Source organism: Mchenga conophoros, linkage group LG4 (genome assembly GCF_057382185.1).
Source record: "Mchenga conophoros isolate Kocher_MC1m ecotype Shallow Benthic linkage group LG4, M_conophoros_male_GT1.1, whole genome shotgun sequence".
Taxonomy (NCBI): Eukaryota; Metazoa; Chordata; class Actinopteri; order Cichliformes; family Cichlidae; genus Mchenga; species Mchenga conophoros.
In genome coordinates this window covers 26,724,794-26,743,504 of record NC_140529.1, presented here as the reverse complement: position 1 = coordinate 26,743,504, position 18,711 = coordinate 26,724,794, and the positions used below count along the sequence as shown (strand labels likewise).

General features: G+C 38.7%; 3 protein-coding genes across 5 annotated transcripts; 1 reads left to right on the top strand and 2 right to left on the bottom strand.

Annotated features, from left to right (window-relative positions):
• Positions 1-2,480: 2,480 nt before the first annotated feature.
• On the bottom strand, positions 2,481-7,895 carry LOC146576233 (inward rectifier potassium channel 2-like). The gene is made up of 2 exons (XM_085271334.1): positions 7,744-7,895; positions 2,481-5,915 (listed from the first exon to the last, which is right to left on the bottom strand). The coding sequence occupies exon 2, from the start codon at positions 5,665-5,667 to the stop codon at positions 4,351-4,353; it is 1,317 nt and encodes a 438-aa protein (XP_085127460.1). The 5' UTR covers positions 5,668-5,915; positions 7,744-7,895; the 3' UTR covers positions 2,481-4,350.
• Positions 7,896-8,402: 507 nt separating this feature from the next.
• Positions 8,403-12,533, bottom strand: LOC146576232 (inward rectifier potassium channel 16-like). 2 transcript variants are annotated; one of them, XM_085271333.1, is made up of 2 exons: positions 12,435-12,533; positions 8,403-9,640 (listed from the first exon to the last, which is right to left on the bottom strand). In XM_085271333.1, the coding sequence occupies exon 2, from the start codon at positions 9,572-9,574 to the stop codon at positions 8,639-8,641; it is 936 nt and encodes a 311-aa protein (XP_085127459.1). In that variant the 5' UTR covers positions 9,575-9,640; positions 12,435-12,533; the 3' UTR covers positions 8,403-8,638. The 2 variants fall into 2 exon arrangements, with proteins under 2 accessions (XP_085127459.1, XP_085127458.1); XM_085271332.1 differs by having other exon boundaries at positions 8,403-9,804; positions 12,435-12,515.
• A 2,645-nt stretch (positions 12,534-15,178) lies between these two features.
• On the top strand, positions 15,179-18,403 carry LOC146576231 (ligand-gated cation channel ZACN-like). Of its 2 annotated transcripts, XM_085272647.1 has the most exons (9): positions 15,179-15,319; positions 15,441-15,583; positions 15,699-15,743; positions 15,837-15,943; positions 16,032-16,201; positions 16,611-16,726; positions 17,334-17,544; positions 17,646-17,804; positions 17,956-18,403. In XM_085272647.1, exons 1-9 carry the CDS (start codon positions 15,256-15,258, stop codon positions 18,210-18,212), a joined length of 1,272 nt encoding a protein of 423 aa, XP_085128773.1. In that variant the 5' UTR covers positions 15,179-15,255; the 3' UTR covers positions 18,213-18,403. The 2 variants fall into 2 exon arrangements, with proteins under 2 accessions (XP_085128773.1, XP_085128772.1); XM_085272646.1 differs by having other exon boundaries at positions 15,699-15,943.
• Positions 18,404-18,711: the final 308 nt, after the last annotated feature.

Genomic DNA, 18,711 nt, shown 5'->3' with positions numbered 1-18,711 from the left:
GACTTTCTATGAGGTTTACATATACTTGCCATTAGTTATATTATTGCAAAATCCAAGGCCCAAACCACTGTTTAGTATATCCAAAATGCCGATGCTGTCTCTTAATCCCAATTTCAGAGGTTTGTTTAGTAAAAGGTGTAGTTTAACAGTTATTCATAACTGGCAGTATGGCTCCACTCTATGGCCTGGCTCAACTATGCTCATACTTTAAAAAAAGCGTAAAGTAGGGAGATCAGATTCAAGACCAACTGTACAAAATGGAGCAGGCAAGTCAGACACATCTTTGAAAACTCCTAGGATTGAAGTGGGGTGCATGCCCTATATTAGATTTGCCAAAATGATGCATAGAAGGATGTAAGATGAACCATGAACTGACATGAGGTGGCATTTAGATCAGCTGATCTATCAGGAAAAACAAGTGGCTTGCTTGAGCTAAACTAGCGTTTGATGTGACTGTAACAGAGATGTCTTAGCTGTTAGATGACCAGAAACAATAAGCCAAAACAAGTGACACAGATCGGCTCAAATCAAACTGCTAGAACTCATGATTCAAGGTTAACCCAGTGAAAACAAAGAGACCGGAGTCATTTAATCAGGCAAACGCACACATGTCACTGTCTTGGATTTTCACAATTTGTTTTCACAATAAAGAGGAAACTCCTCTGTAATCCCCCCCTCTTTTTTTAAATCTGATTTACAGCATTAATCTTGTTGCCGCCTAATGACCTCACCAGGACACTTAGGACGTTAATTCAGGGCAAATACACTGTTACAGCTATTTATAAAGTGACAAGCTGCGGATGTGGCCCACATAAGATGAGGCTCGGATAGTTTTTCTGATATAATTCCCTCCTAGATGTGACCAACTTTCCAGACTACAGACAGTCTTCCTCTTGAGCAATAAATATGACTGTGTTTTTAATACATTTTAAAATTATGACCATAAACTTTAAGCAAGCGATGGCCATTGAGATAATCCAGGGACATTTCTGCCTTTACAGACTTGACAGGAGGTCATATCTTAATGTGTTATTTATGTTCAGGTCTGAAACATGGAGTATGTCAGAGGGTTTTTTTTGTTCAAATTGCTGCAACTGCTACCATATTTAACATGAACCCATAAGCTATACTGTATGTTCTTTCGCGTGTTGGTTGACTCTGCTGGTTAATTGTTTATGTTTACATTCACCCTTCTAATCTGAAGGTCAGATTGATCAGTCTATTGCTAATAAGCCAGTTCAAGGGAATTCGCCAGAGAGACGTCATCAGAAGCATTGACAGGAGCTCTCAGGCCGGCGCTGGCTGTCGATTTCTTGCAAATAGGGCACGCAGCATGGACTAAACAGTCACCATCCACCATCCGCATCCAGTGAAATTTCTTTGTGATCATAGCAAAAGTTTAGAGATGATACTGGTGAAATTAAGAAGATATTTTTAGAAGGAAGCTACAAATATGGACTCGGCTTTATAGGATTTTACAGCTAATAAGAATTAAAATTAATTTTTTGCCTTTCTTTGACAACAAGATTGATTTTTACAGAAAATTGTAATTGTTGAACTAAAATTAATTTGCTATGAAGGAAAAAGGGATAACCCTCAATTTTATTCCAAACTCCAGCTTTGTGGCATTTTGATTGGCTAATGTGGAAAAAGCCCAGAGGCTTGGGACACTTCCTATGCAGAAACAAATCAAATCGGCCCACTGCCTCCCAGCGGATGTGCGAGATCAATCTGTTGCATTCAGCATGGATGAGACTAGGATCAGTCTGTGCTGTGGATGGAAAATAGCTAAATTTGCAGATAGCCGTGTCAACCTGCAAAACAGAAGTTCAGCTATTACTCAGCTACATTGATCAGATCTGTGGCTTAATAGTATTTTGTGCATATAAATGCGGAATTAGAGGCATTGCATGGTGCATATCCTCTGCATATTGCATCTAGAATATTGGTTTGTTACGCAATTTGTTTTACTGAGCAGCACATATATCATTTCAACTGAAGCATCTAAGAGAATATGAGAGCATCTCCATTCAAAATAAAGTCTTAGCAAAGGATTTGAGTAGCAGAGCTACGCATTCTGATATTATACTGTTACATATCAACACTTTCCCTTGAGACATTGTACACCGCAGAATTTATTTCCCACAGTTTACGGAAAAAGGCAGAGAAAAGTGAAGTCGAAATTCTTTCCATTGTGTCATTAAAAATTATATCCAGTTAAGCCACCTGCCACTGTGGGCTTTCACAGAAGTGGAGTGGATCAGTTTGTTGAAATACAGAAATTGATGGCGTTAGCTTTGACAGCTGGAAATTTGGGTCACAGCACCACACAGCTCTTTATAAAGTTTTGCTGGGAAAAGCGACAGAGCAGGATGGATAGTTAGTCAGATCACAAGATCATGCAGACACAATATCTCCATGATGCGGAGTTTACAATTAATGCATCAACTTCACAATGATTTCATTTTATTAATTTTTTTATTGAAAAAAGGACAAACTGTTTTCAACAACTGCAATATCAGAATACAGTATTTGCATTATAATTTACAAAAGATTAAAAAAAAAATCTGTTCAGTCTGTGGTTTGTGCAGGAAGGTGGGAAGACCCTGGTAGAAAAATAAAAATCTAAGACAGGAGAAGTGCCCATGTGAGATTTCCTTACCAAAAAAGCATTACAGTGTTCTGGCATCCACTGACATTATCCACGCTCGAATGTGTCATAATAACTCCTAGAGTAATAGGTAAAGCTTAATGTTACGTAAGACTGAAGTCAAGCCCTCTCCATCCGGCCAGGATTTCTGATTGTAAGTGAATTATTAGTCCTGATCTTTCATAAGACAAAGCAGGGGTCCATTCAGAAATGACAAATAACTTCACAAGACCCACAGTAAGGAAGCTAAAAGGTTAAAAAATTCCAAATTCTGCAAATCTCCCAAGTTGCCAAGAACACTGATGTTAAAATAACATGTTAAAAAGCTATTCAAATAATTCAGTGTTTCAAAAGCCAAGCTCTGTTAGATGAGGATCAGTTCAAGTTTCCAATTAACTAACAGATGTGTTACAGTTGCCTCTTATTAATATGTGCACATCTGGCTTTTAGGGAAATAACCTAGTTTCTGCTCTTACTGGGAGGAAAAATCTCAAATGAGGAAGAAAGTGCACTAAAGCTTTGGAAAACACACCAACAAGAGTCATGCTTGTCTATAGCTAGAAATAAAACTATAGGCTGCATCGGCAAACTTCAAAACGCTTTAAAACACAAATAATACATTTTGGCTTCTAGATTTCTGTCTGACATACAATATGTAACTTAGCAGCAGCTGTCATCAACATTCATAGCCTTGGCTAAAGGTTGAGCTTCCTTTCACTTTCCACCACTGAACAGTATTGCACATTACAACACAGAGACCTGTAAGAAGTGGCAGTATATTGCACAATGAATCACATCTTAATGCTACTCCTTCTGCTTTACATCTAATGCATTGTGTGCGTAGTCGAAGCCAAACCACCTGAGTGCCTCTACTGGGACTAAAACTTCTGTTAAGGCACACATTGCAAGAGATGTTCTATAGACAAGATGATAGGTTGAGGACAGCAGTGTACTTATGCCCGTAATCTGTGCAAGACATAATTTTAATCCTCAATCGAGCTTTCAGACCAACACATTGAAGAATACTGCAAATAAACTTCGCTAAGAGACCAGCTCATTAACAAATGATACCTTGTTTATTTAATGGTGGTTGAACTTGTAAAAATGTTATAGCCTGTTAAACAAAAATGTTGTCATTAAATGTATGATTAGAAATTTATAGGTTTGGGTTGTTGCTGCAAAGAATGATGAAAACATGTGATTCAAATAATTCCTTGTTTTTTATATATGTATAAAATTACATATATATAAAATTAGTCTAGCTAATCACACCTTGTGACATTTATTCCACAAGGATGAGGTATTACACCATAGATGAACCCCATGCAAAAAGTGCAAACTACGAATATGCAATTGATTAAATAGGCAAATTTAGTCATTAAATGAACTGACTATTCTAGTAAAATGTTTTACGGTGGATAATATTCTGCATTGTGCACGAAAACAAACTGCACAGTGTGTATTAGCGAAGGCATCGTTCCCATTTTATTCCTCTGACACCATGCAACCAGTTAATCTCTCACCACTTTCACCATACACAACACATTTGTCTGTACGTGTTGTTTCATGTGAGAGCTTCTGCATACTGAGAAGTTCATACTCAAATTGCAGGGTTTATTTGCCCTGTATTTTCAAACACAGCAATAGAGACCCAAGTCATACGAAGCTTCACGTACCCTGTGACAGTTTTTAACCTGGGTTCATATTTCTGATTCTGCCGTCAAAGGCCTTGACTCTAAAGGCAAAGAGTCAAGGTTGCATTCAGAGTCTAACACCTCATCTGTGTTTCTGTCCTCAAGTGCGCAAACCTCAACACCCCTCATTACCATGTTTTCCTCCACCTCAAACTCCTCCTCCATTTCAACTTTTTCAAGAGCCACTTCATTCTCATAACAAAAGGAGTTCCTCGAGCTAGAGGCAGTGGACTTCTTCTCAGCCAGTTCCCTGGCACTACAGCTGGGCGTGCTGGGCACCTCATAGGTGTTGTCAAAGCGAGAATAGTCCACTTTATAGTAGTTCTTTTCTTCAAAGAGCACTGGCTCAAAGCGGTGGCCCCAGAGGATCTCACTGGCAATATAGGAGCTCCGACACTGAGTAGTCATGGCTGTGGCCTCGACCATGCCCTCGAGGATCACCACTATCTCAAACTCTGATGTTTCCAACTCCTGCTTGCTCAGCTCATAAAATGGGCTGTCCTCATCAATTTCATGAACAATGGTAATTGGAGAAACCAAGAAAATTCGGTCAATGCCACTGTCAAAGCCTACGTCAATGTCTACCTGATCCAGAGGGATGAACTCTCCCTCGGCAGTGGTACGGGACTTGAGGAGTTGGGCCCTTACGTGGGCCTCCACCAGGTGACTCTTCCTCAGGTTTCCCACCCGCCACATCAGGCAAAGCTTGCCGTCCCTCATGGCCACTGTAGCATAGTGACTGAACACCAACGTCTCATTCCTCTTTTTGGGCTTTGCCATCTTGGCCATGACGGCACCGATGATAAAAGCATCAATGATGCAACCTACGATGCTTTGGAAGACGACCATAAAAACAGCAATGGGGCATTCCTCCGTCACATAGCGATAACCGTAGCCAATTGTGGTTTGTGTCTCCACTGAGAACAAAAAAGCAGCAGTAAAACTGTCCACGTTGGAAACACACATCTGCGTCTCATTCTCCAAGTCCCCATAAGAGAGAGCCACCAACCAAAAGACAAAGCCAAAAAACAGCCATGACAGCAGGAAAGAAAGGCAGAATATGACCAGCATCCAGCGCCAGCGAATGTCCACGCAGGTGGTGAAGATATCTGCCAGGTAACGCTGGCCTTTCTCGCTCATATTGATAAACTGCACATTGCAGTGGCCATCCTTCCTGACGAAGCGGCTCTGGTGGTGGTGCTGCGTATGCCCCTTGTTGACGTTGCCATTGCCGTAGCCATTTGGCATGGCAATATTCGCTAGCTTCATGCCATCTTCCTCAGAGGACACAATGCTGTAACGGTGGCCTCTCACACTCCCCATAGTTTCCTCTTGGGAGGGCTGGGCCGATTCTGCTTTGGAAAACAGTCTAAGTTTTTGGTAGAAGCGTTGGAGAAACAGTTTTAAATGATCTTGAGGACAAACTTGTGCAGAAAATGTGGGAAACAGGATTCAGTCCTGTGAGGGACGGGGGAGACTAGGTCTGTGCTTCTCTGCCAGTGATGAGCACTGTTGGTGAGGGCTGGTCACTCTTCTTTGATGCCTGGCTTGGACCTCATTAGTAAAGTGGGCTGTGGAAATTATAGACAGAGAGACAACATAGATCAGCACAGCTAGGTGTGTGGTAGCTGTTAAATAAATAATGCAGTGCACATCTAAAGTTAATAGCACAATTCTAGTATACTCTCAGAAAATGCATAAACTGAGCAGTCAGAAAGCACAGTCAACAGATTAGGTAAATTAGCAGTAATAGAAGGAAAGCATTAGACACCTGGCAAAGTAGGAAATTATGTTTACACTGCTTAATATAAGTATTAATTAGGGCGGGCCCTTCCTTGGGGAACGGAGTCAAATTATAGATCAAGTTCATGTTAATCTAGTAAATCTCTTAAAGAAAAATACATTACAAGCTGCAGCTCTGGACAGACATAACAGAATCATATGTTGCATGCATGTAAAAACCTATAGCACATTCACAAGCTATTACATGTCATTACTGAGCGAATACAGAGTTGCCCTGAACCACAATTAATGAAGCAGTAGCCTTGCTTTATATGTAATAGAACAACAAGGACAGCTAAATTAGAAAAGCTATTGACTTGATGTGTGTGGCATGAGAGGTCCATTAAAATACAACACCACAGGCTACAAAAGGTTATGGACAGCCAGACACGCTCTGGTGGTGCCAAAATAAATCACTGCTCCACTTTTAAAACTCATTATCTCATCAGAGATTCACATCTGAAGTGCATAAATGAAGTCCAGAGCCCTTTTCAGTGAATATTCTGATTGTTCTTAACTCTGAAATTGTAGCTCGTTAAAAAAAACAACAACAACAAAGCTCTTCGATAGTCATTCAAGTCATTTAAATTGTTTTGGATATTGTCAAAGGTCACATGGGATAAGATTTGCTGGACGTGGTTTCCCTGCATCATCTCTGTTTTCTCAACTTATTATGATGTCATTGTGGGGTCAACTTGAAACAGCAACAGGCCACTCATAATATGAGGCACCATTTACACAGAGCAAAGCATGCCAAAACATTATGTTTAATAGGTTTCAAGGTTTCAATGTATTTTACTTGGTATTTTCAGGAAATTTAAACCATGCTTGTTCCAAGTTTTAAATGTTTTATCTTATTTTGTTTTCTCCCATACACTTGCAAGGAGTCTTATACAAGCAATTATACTGGTGTATTGTGGGACACAAACTCAAACACTTGGATGGAGTCTCCAGCTTTGCAAGTCCTGATAAACCTGCACTGAGTGCATTGCAAGCTTCCTTCCTTATTGCACAGTTAGCTTTTATCTGCTCAGTATCACATCACTTATTACAGCAGGTTGTTTCATGGTGACAGAAAAGGCTTCCAAAGGCTGCACAACCTGGGATTGTTTGTTTTGCATGTGTTCTCATTTAGAGCTAACAGCTGAGGCAGATGGAAACTGGTTACATAAAGGTGGTCTATTTTTCATCACACAAATCGATATATATATATATATATACACATACATACATACATACATATATGTATGTGTATATATACATATATATAGATATAGATATACATATGTATGTATGCTGTATGTTATTTCCTTTTTTATTAGACAGTTAACAACATGTTTATCACGCGCCAACTACAGAGTTAAGAGTTTAGTTCAAATCAAAGACAATCCTTGCAGAACATCCAGTTCACATCCTGCAGTCTCTGAAACCACACTGCAACAACAATAATATTGTTGCAGAAAGTGGTATTACTTTCTGATCAAAACTTTTTATTCCTTATAAACCGTGATAAGTCATTTTTCACGTTTTTAACATCAACACGCACATTCAACTACTCCCAATGTCCCCACATCCATAACTACACAGAACATTCCCACAACACATGTTTTTACCTACCTGTTAGTCCTTGGCTGCAAATAGGATCGTTTCTTGTCGCAGTAAGTTCCATATGTGCGCCAGATATGCGCACTTTGCCCTTTTTTAAATCTCGACGTTCTGTTAGTATTTTTTTTTGGCTTCTCGTGTGGAGCTGTAAATTCTGCCATAACCCTCTCCAGCAATACTAGAGAAGATATTTGTGGTTGAAAAGACAGACTATAAAAAAACACGTGCGCATATCCCCGCCCCTGTGGCAGTGACAACCAATGGAAAGCTGCAGCGCCTGTTTAAGGTTTCTAGTCCAAAAAGAGGTTATATCGTTCTTATTTATTTATAGTTTATTTATTAATGTACTTTTTGGCAGACTGGGACACTCAGTGTACATCACTTTTAAAACTTCACGGTGAAACTGGAACCAAGCAACAAACATGCATGACGCTGGTCACAGGAATACAATGTAGGTAAGGTGGTAAGGTAAGGTGTTTGTTAATCGGTGTTTAAGTCTAAAGTAAATAAAGTGACTGTGCGAGAACGATATGACTGTATCTCTGACCTGCACAAAAATCTCTAGGACTGCAGGAATATTGAGTGGGTGAACACAAGGGGGAGGTAAAGAGCTACAAAGGTAATTACATACACAGGACTCAAAGTAGTTTTTATGACTGGTACTATTTTTATCATGCAATTAGAAATAAAACCCATTTTAAAATGACCAAAGAGAAGATTTTTCCAGTTTATTTCACTTACACTTTCATTTTACATGGCAGAAGCAAACATGAATTTCTGAATGCTGTATTATATGATTTTACATTGGCTATAAACATATTTACAAAAGCTCACCTTATCACATAATCTTTATGGGAACAGTGAAAGTTGCATTTTAATTTCATTTTGATTTCTTTTGTCATTTCATCTACAAAAATGTTTGCAGGATCATCTCCTCATTGATGTTAAGATTCACCTGAGCAATGTGTCTGTTTCTCTTCCCTATTGGTATAAGTGTGGTGCCATCTGCAGGACGTCCCCTCCTGTTGTATTCCTCTGCACTGAGGAAAGGCACCGGCACCCATGTGGTCACATGAAAAAGACTGAAGTCCACCTTGTAGTGTTTCTTGCCCATTTTCAGCACGTCCTGGAAACGCTGGCCCCAGCGGATGTCTGCTGATGTGTAGGAAGCACGTGTTTGGTGGAGTATTCCTGTGGAGTCCCCTGTGTAGGTGAAAGAAACTACCAGCTCAAAGCGATTGTCCTGCAGGTTATCAGGACCCATGTTGTACAGGGGACTGCCAGGCTCTAGCTTGTGAATAATAGTGGTAGGTGTGGCGAGGACAATCTCCCGTTCCTCTATATCTAAGTCCTGGTAAGTGATTACAAGTGACCCCACTGGCTGTTTTACATAGCGGATTAACTGGACCCTGACGACCCCCTCCAGGATGTGATTACCTCTGAAGTCCCCGAGGCGCCATGACAGACACAGAACCCTGTCTCGTAAGTTGACCACCGCGCATCTGCTGAAACCCACCGTCTGGGCTCTCTTACGAGCAGATGCCATCTTAGCTACAACAACGCCAATGACAACTGTGTCAAGAAGACAGCTAAACACAGTTTGAATCGTCACCACAATGATAGCTACAATAGAGTTTTCGGTTACATGCCTGTAGCCGTAACCAATAGTCGCCCCGGTCTCCATTGAGAACAAAAATGCCCCAGTGAAGTCGCGCACATTTGAAACACAGAGATCGTCATCTGCATTATCACTGTCTCCATTTACATGGGCAATTAACCAATAACACAGACCAAAAAGAAGCCAAGACACAATATTATTAAGGGAGAAAATAAGGAACATCATTCTCCAGCGGATCTCTACAAGACTGGTGAAGATGTCGATCCAATATGTGGTCCAGTCTCCAGGGGCCTGTTGAAACATCACAGGGAATTTGCCATCTTTTTGCATGTAACGGAGACTCTTTTCCTTCTTTGCATTTTGCCTGCCCAGCGTGTGGACTGTGGTGCAGCAGGTATCAATGACCTGCTCACTTCTTTCTGTGCTCATCTTGATTAAATCTAAAGTTCAGTCTCCTGCAGAAAGACAGAGATGACATGAAAATGCAGACTAAAATATCAAGTTTTTAGTTTACCTTGAATAACGTGTCATGTATTCATTCACTCATTACATGTGACTAAAATGTAGATGCAGACTCAAAACCTTCATGTTTTAGCAGCCACGGTCACTCTGTGCCTTTGGCTATTAGCAGAAAATGAGCAGGTGTGAAAAAATAGACCTCGTGATCACCTGCTTCTTGTTGGCTGATGATTAACTAAAAAGTTCCATTACAAAGCTTTCAATAAGCACTTATATGGCCACATTATAAAAAAGTGCAATTGTGAATAGGAATTTTTCTTTTCAGTTCTGTTAAATTACCAGCACTGAAAATAAGCCAGTTAATAAATCTACAGTTAGGCATAAAAAAATAGCGCTGTGGTCGCCCCTGGTCAGACTCATTAGTACAGATATGTGAAAAAAATTAATAAATCAGTCATCGTTCAGGGAATGATCAAACCACAAGCCGAGCATTGTAACTTGCACGCACACATTAATGTTTAAGTTTAGCCATCAATTGCATAGAAAGAGTTATATAAGACATTAAGAGAGGTCAGATATAATCCAGGTCCAAAACCATTTTTATCATATTGATACCAAATTGTTATTAGGGCAATTACACAGACTTATGTAAGCACGGCATGTTCCTCTGTTATATTGTAAGTATGCCATTTTCTTCCTCTTATGTTGTTTTTGTCTTGGACAAAACACCAGCTTTGTTTTACGGTAAAAAGAACAAACATGTATGTTTCTACCAGTGGAAAAAAAAGCCCAAAAAACAGTTACCAGGCAGATCTATGTCAATTTCATGGCATTTCAACAAGCTTCCATAAACACTAGTTTTCTGATCCTATTGTACTTAACCGTTATTTAAGTAAGAAGAATATTGCATTAACTTAGTTGGATCAATTTTTTTTTCAATTTCAATTTTCAACTGTTAATGATCAGAATTGTTAGATGTTACGCAGTGTGTATTTTTTTTATCCTGTCAAGCTTAATATTCTGTTTGAGTGCCTGACATAATTCTTTCATAATGATACGTCCTTTACTGTATTGTTTGTGCATTTTTCTTTACTTTAACACATTTTGCTTGCTAAATTACTCACTGTTACAGACTTTGTTGCTTTATATAGATTAGGCCCCGACCATCCAACAAGATTAACTCAAGCTATGGGAAAACCTATTTTCCTCAGTGAAAAACCTCTTTTTAATCACTTCGGCTAATCTCTTTAGTTTTGAATTTTAGCCAAGTTTGCTGTCTTCCAGATGTGACAATGGCCAGCAGGGAGCAGTGACCAGTGTTTTGATAACAGAGTGCAAATGACTTCTGAGAAATTAAAGTCATAAAAAGTTAAGGCCAGCTACTGTAACTTTTCACTCGAATCCTAAGAACTTAAGTCTCGGTTTGTCTCGGTTAATTAAGCAAAAATCTTGACCTTAGTGCGGTGTAGTTATTAATCTGTGTTTGTTATCGAAAGGGTAAATAATTACTCACCAACAACCTCTAACAGTTTTCACCTCCAAATGTTACCTCAGATGTCAAACTTTAATCACACCTAGTAACACATAAAATAAGGCAAAGCCAAGACGGTTTTATCACTTTTTGTCTGCAGCACACACGCCTACTTCGGGTGTTATTGATATCATAAATGACACCTGACAATCAAAGGCACCGCTTTAAGCTTGTTACCAGTTTTGTTCTTCAGGATCTTAGTCACAGATCAATAAGCTATGTCCTTCCAGTGAGTGTTTTTATTACTTATTTGAATGAGCTGCGTGCTGTTGTTTATCTGCTCTCGAGATAAATGGCTACTCAATAGGTCTAATCTTACATCTCCTGTGGTTTAATTATGAAACCAAATAATGTTAATGTTTGTACAGTTGTGTCAATCAACATCATCTTCAAATCAGTGTTCATGACAGTTTAATAAATGTCAGCCCAAAAGATGAACTGTCTTATTTCTACTTTTTACTAAGTCTTCCATGGAAAACTATGTCAAGGTGATGTCTGCATTTTGGTATATGTTAAATTAATGCACAGAAAAAAACAGGAAAACAAGTGCAAAGGTATTTGGATTACAAGTAGGGGAATGCTAGACTCATATTTGCTGCAACAATCAGTCTGTTCCCTGAATGTCAAATGACAAGGACAGTCAGGTCTAAGAAAACTGAGACCACTCCCACCCTCGAGGAATTCTACAAGACAGTTGAAATGACACAGATCCAGTATGCTGTTAACTCATTGCAGTTTACAATGTATATATCACTATCGCTTGTTTTTAAATGTCTTTCCAAATTAGTTCCTTGTTTTTAGAGTAATAATAATAATAAAAGATTATTTAGGATCCACTTATTATAACTGAATGTCTCTTTTGTTTTCTGTGAGTTTTGTGAGCTTTACTTTTATAAACGTAGCCTCTTGTCTTTTAAATATTATCAATTATTAAGTAAAAGAAACTATGCACTTTTTTTCTATTAGCGTTTTTTTTGTAGCTCACAAAGTTAATTCTTTTATTAGAAAATATGATCATTCGATTAAAAACGCTGTCTTACACATTAGGTACCCCTTTAATAAACCCATTGCAAAGCACAAACATGTTCAACTTACTTGCAGAGTAGATCAGAGTACGTCAGGTGTCACAAGTCCATCAATTCCACCAAGCATAAGACGATGTGTTGCTCAAGTTGTGGTAACCTTCACATTTAGTTGGCTGCAAAGTGTGACATTGTAGGGGGCCGGCCTGGTCCTGAGGCAAAGTCCCATTTTTTTGCGATATCACTGCTAGCATGTCTCCTTGAACCCTTATTGGATACAAGAATTTATGACCTATGGAATATTTTAGAAGTTCCTTACGACAAAGCCTTAAAGCCTTTTCATGTTAAAATTATGTGCTTTATTAGAAAAGAAGTTAACCTTTGCTCAGTCATGTAAAGGCTTTGTCATTGGCACACAGATTTTCTTTGTCTCAATTGTCCCCAATTTAGCTCTGATAAGACAAGGAAGATCACAGGTGAACCGAAAGTACACACTACGTTTCAAACCACTTTTACTGCAGTCATAAGAGCAAATTTAGCTGCAACAAGGTCAGCAACAGCAAAACAAACTTCTTGTGCTTTCAAAAATAGAACATGATCGTCCCTCCATTTCAAAACCTGCCTGATTCACGAAGCTGGTTTTCTAAAGTAATGTGTGAAGACAGAGATAAGAGACATTCCTCTGAGAGATAACCTGGAAGGGAAGTTCATCAGTGTGTCACTTGCAAGCAGCAGCTTTATATTGAATAAGTGAAAACAGACAGGAAATAGTATATCTATTTAACTACATGACTGATAACACAAAAATATGAAGGTTACACAAGGGTGTATTGATTGGTTTATTGATTTATTTACAGTTTCTCCCTCCACACTGTGCAGGGCCATACATGTCTTTATAGGCCTGTATGGCCCTGCACAGTGTGGAGGGAGAAACTGTAAATAAATAAGAGGTAAAAGTAAAAATGTAAACTAGTTAAAAGAAGATTTTGATCAGATAACCAATAAAATAAGCTCATACTGACTGTCAATTCAATTCATGTTTTTTAATACAGTGCCAAAATCACAACAACAGTCTCCTCAAGGTGCTCTATATTGTAAGGTAGACCCTACAATAATACATACTGAGAAAAACACGACAATCATATGACCCCCTATGGTGACAGTGGGAAGGAAAAACTCACTTTTAACAGGAAGAAACCTCCAGCAGAACCAGGCTCGGGGAGGGGCGGGGCCATCTGCCACGACCAGGTGGGGTGAGAGAAGGAAGACTGGACAAAAGACATACTGTGGAAGACAGCCAGAGATTAATAACAAGTAGGATTCAATATATTCAATATTGAATACATAATTCAATGTCTGCAAGGCTACACATTATGACATACCTGAATTAAGATTAGAATTAAAGGGCCATGCAAGTGATGGGCCAAGATTAATTCACTTTATTTTCAAGACTATTAGAAAGCATGTAGACCAGGGGTCCCCAATCCCAGTCCACGAGGGCCGGTGTCCTGCAGGTTTTAGATCTCATCCTGGGTCAACACACCTGAATCAAATGATTAGGTCATTACCAGGCCTTTGGAGAACTTCAAGACATGTTGAGGAACTAATTTATCCATTTAAATCAGCTGTGATGGATCAAGGACGCATCTAAAACCTGCAGGGACAACGGGACTCATGGACTGGGATTGGGGACCACTGATGTAGACTATGTGTCTGTGACTGAAAGGTATGTGACTGCTATGGATTAGGAGTGATGCTGTAGTGATCCACCACGAAAAAGTGGTAAGGAAACAATCAGATTAAAGACAATCTACAGAGTTTTTAAGAGAAAGCTTTGATTAAAAAAGAAGATGGTGTTTTGAGCTGGAAAAAGAGGCAAGAAGGGTTTAATTTAAGAGATGTTGTTAAATCATGTGTCAAGCATGCAAGGAGTTAAATGTACAGTAGCACATGCTTTCCAGCACATAAAATATTACTGAGGCCAAATTTGTTTTTTTGTTTGTTTTTTTTTTTTAGAAATTTTAGTTTACTGGAACTATTATAACTATTTTCTTTATATTACAACTATGTAATCCAAATGCATATTAATTCAAATTTTCATTAACATAATATGACATAATTGCTGTACAATTCGAAATTTAAGGATGGCCTTAATTAAAATCAACACGCAGAGGCACAGCAGTTTGAAAGACAGAGAGATCTGTTTATTTTCGCATTGTTAATAATCCATAATTATACTGCCTATAGGGTACAGCAACAATATGTCTTTACATATGAAAAAATATGTATTGTACCAGCTCAATGCAGAATTTCGACTGAGCATTATGTAACTTAATAAGCTTCTGAGTGACTTCATCATGCAGCTGTCGAAACTAGATGTTTGCTCAATGGTCACGCCTTTTTTCAACTTAACTTAAGCCACAGATGTCTCAGATCTTTGTTCTGAATCTATGGCTGGCAGACCAGCCTCATTCAGCATTACTGTCTGTATTACTGGTTGCTTCAGTTCACTCTTATGTATGACATACACAGCCCATTGTTAGGCAGATTAGCATAGCTCTAATAACAAAAAGCAGCTGGAGCTACCTGTATCTGTCAGTAGGTAAAAATACACTGGAAATAAATGTGCTCTCTGTTTACACAGGATCACTCACGAACACACTGAACCCTCTGTAAATAACCATGTTATTGTGTTCCTAAAGGCTATTGTGCGTCAGTGTCTTGAAGCGTGCACACTCTAAGAGGTTACACGACATAGCTGGGTTATAAAAGTGACATGTTGGGCTGAACCTAAACAAGGACGATAGGACAGTTATGGTAAAAAGTTGCACACAACTGGTCGGTCAATTTGTAGTTTTTAGTTGGATATAAAGTCCGGTTTAGAGACTACAGAAATGCTGAAATTTCTTTCCCACAATTTAGTGAGGACTATGTTCTTACTGAGTGTAATAACTGTAGGTAAGTGCACCTTACTTTTGTCAAAGCTTATCCTACAAAATATATTGTAAGAGGGAGCAGAACAGTGAAAAAGTGTTGTAAAAAGTATTCAAACTTATGTTCAAACTTTCTCCAATTTTAGAACATGTGCATTCATCCAACTGCACAAGTCGCCGATGTCTGAGTAACGTGTTGATAGATAAAAATCTGTTGTCGCAGCCACAGAACGATAGCTGCACTCACGAAGTCCGAGTGCCAAAATTAGAGTACCAGACTCTGGAAGTTGTAAGTATTAACTTTTTGTAGTGGAGCTAATATATATATTTTCATTTCTCCATTTACACCTCTTTGGTGACTTTTCTGTATGACAGTTCTTTGTTACCTAATTTGTTTTCAACAGAACACAAAGCAACTCCATCTACTAATTCTTCTACAAGCCTCGATCGTAAGCTTCAAAATACTTTTTAAAAAAGTAAAAAAAACAAACAAACCCCAAAACATTATTTTGAAAAAAATAAATTTTGATTTGAAAACACAGGAATGGGAAGATCCTGAGTTGGCGTGGGACACATCGGTGTACAAGTTTGATGAAGTAATTCTGCCAGTAGACAAAATCTGGACTCCAGAGCTCCTTGTAACAAACGCGTAAGTAGTTTCATCCAAGAGCCATCACTAAGCCAGTTCAAACAATGGCTAAAATTCTTCTGAGACATCACTTATCTCTTCTGTGTAGAATGACATCAACTCTGAAGCATGGCTCTGCTAATGTGCTGGTGTACAGTAACGGCACAGTGAAGGACGATCTGATCATAAATGCAGAAGTGAACTGTGAAGTTAACCTGTTCAACTATCCCTTCGCTTATGATGTGTGTCCTGTTGCAGTACAAGCCTGGGACACTGACAGTAAGCTCAGCAATTCACTAATATACTACATATGTGATCATTTCTGAGATGTGTTTTATAATGTCTCGTTTTCGCGTACTTTTTTGGCCATTTGTATAAGTTGAAATGTAAAATTTATGCATTACCATTTGAATGGAATTGTAATAATTTTAACAGTACGATAATCTCATAACAACACCGCTGATCACCGTTTATGATCAACGATCATAAAAGTGTAACATGGAAAAAAGCAGGGTAACTGCAGTTCTTCAATATAACTTAATTCATTGCAGGTCTTTGCTACCAGTTTTACTGCTTTTAATTTGTGTCTTACAATATTGCTAAGAAGTCACTCGATTACTGAAAAGAAATTATCTTTATGACTCTATTTTAAAATAAGCAATCTCAAAGCAGACTTAATTTTATTCAGAATGTGGTACAACACTGGTGTTTGGTGAAGTGAGACTAAGTGATAATAGTCACGGAGACTGGCAAACGATGGCTGCAATACTTCAGAAAAAACGAGATGACCGCAATTACATCCAGGTAAGTTCACCCAGGCCTGCCATTTGTAACTAAGGGTACTGCAGTGACTGTTTAAGAGTTAAATTCATTTTTATACACCCCCCCCCCCTTCCAGCAGTTAAAAACGAATTAGACTAAAAATAAATTAAATGATTATCATTGTGTTTTTTGAATTCCTGAAGTTTAGAAGACATAGCCAGTGTCAACAAGGTTTGTTTCGGGGCCTTTACTGCAGTGACAAATTGTGTCACTGTCCAAAAATGAAAGAATCTGGCTGTACATAGACCCACTTTCTTTCGTGGGGGGGGGGGGGGGGGGGGGATTTGCTGGTTCTCTTGTCACATATGATGGTGACCCAACATTTTTTCAACAGCTAGGACGAGCAAAGAAAGGACTTATCTTATTAACTGCTGCATCCTTAGATAACGTCCTTTTCATCTTTAAATTGAACACTGGCTAACATTTATATACATAAGATAAGATAAGATAAGATAAGATAACCTTTATTAGTCCCACACGTGGGAAATTTGTAGGTGTAAAAAAATGTCAAGTGTTACAAAGATTCTTTCAAAAATGAAAAGCCACTTACTTTATTTCCTTCTGCTATGTTTTCTGTTATACTCCTAAGGTGGAACTAAAACTCAAACCTACCAACCCGTTCTTAACATTGATGCTGCCCAGTTATTTGATCCTCTTTGTTGATATAGTCAGCTTTGCTCTGCCACTGCGAGGTGGAGGACGCAATGCTTTCAAGGTCACCCTGGTGCTCAGCTTCACCCTGTTTATCAATATCCTAAATAGCCAGCTCCCTGGAGACAGTGAATGCAGCCCAATAATCCGTGAGTCATGTTACAAGAGAAACATGTGCACAAACAAACCGTATACATGGCCTCACACTGGGTGTTAAATAAAAAACCTGACTAATTTGTTTGTGCTGCAGGACCCCACTTCTGTATTTGCCTGATCTTCTTGGTTGTGAGCATGCTGGTGTCCATGCTAACTACTAGGCTATCCCTAGAAGGCCAACTGGTTTTCTGCTGTTGGTCCAAAGGATCAGCCCCCAAAATTACAGAAAACAAGGAACAAAATGAGGATGAGGGTGAGGAAGACTTGACTGTAGAGCAAATCCTGCAAATATTGAAACTGTAAATTGTTACTATGTATGAGGTGTCTTGATGTTTATTGAGGCTTGATTTTTTTTTTAGTAATAATGGCATAACTTATTCTAACTATGATTTCAATCCCTCCAGAAACTAAAGCTGACATTAGCACCATCCAGCCGAATGGCTCAGAGAACAGTCGAATACTCAGAAAAGTGGCCAAATACTTGGAAACTCATGAGACCAAGGAAGCGGAAAAGGAGAGACAACACAAGTTTGCCGACATGTTGGACAAGACTTTTTTCTGGATCTATTTCATTGGTGGCCTTGGATACCTTGTTATGATGACTCTAATAATGTTAAATTATAAATGTGAAGTTAACCATTTTGATTTCTGGCATAACTGATGTGCATTAAGAGCTGCTCTTAAAACCAAACTACATTTATTTAAAGCTAAATCTTAGGGTACATGTCAGCTGCAATGACTGATAAAAACCTCTGCATGTGTGTATTAGATTAGTTAAACCACACTGTCACTATGATATGCTAATTACAGATGTCTACAGATGTGTGCAAATGTGTAGTTGTACTGTGTCTTTGGGTGTTTAGCAAAAAAGATGTTATTGCATACTTCTAAAAATAAGAGAAATAAAGACATTTAACTTTCACCATGAACTAAAAATCATTTTTAGGGTTTCTTTATTGTGATTATATCCACATATTTACCAGATCTGCTAAACCCAAGTGTTCCTTTGTTGCCACCAAGTGGCTGAATGATTCACCTGCAGTCTGGCGACAACGTTATTAATCGATTTTCCTCTTTGACATATTTATGAGATTAGCTAGTAGCTGGACCTCTGTTTATCTGCACAACACTACTAAATTGTGAGGATGTTCATATTTAGA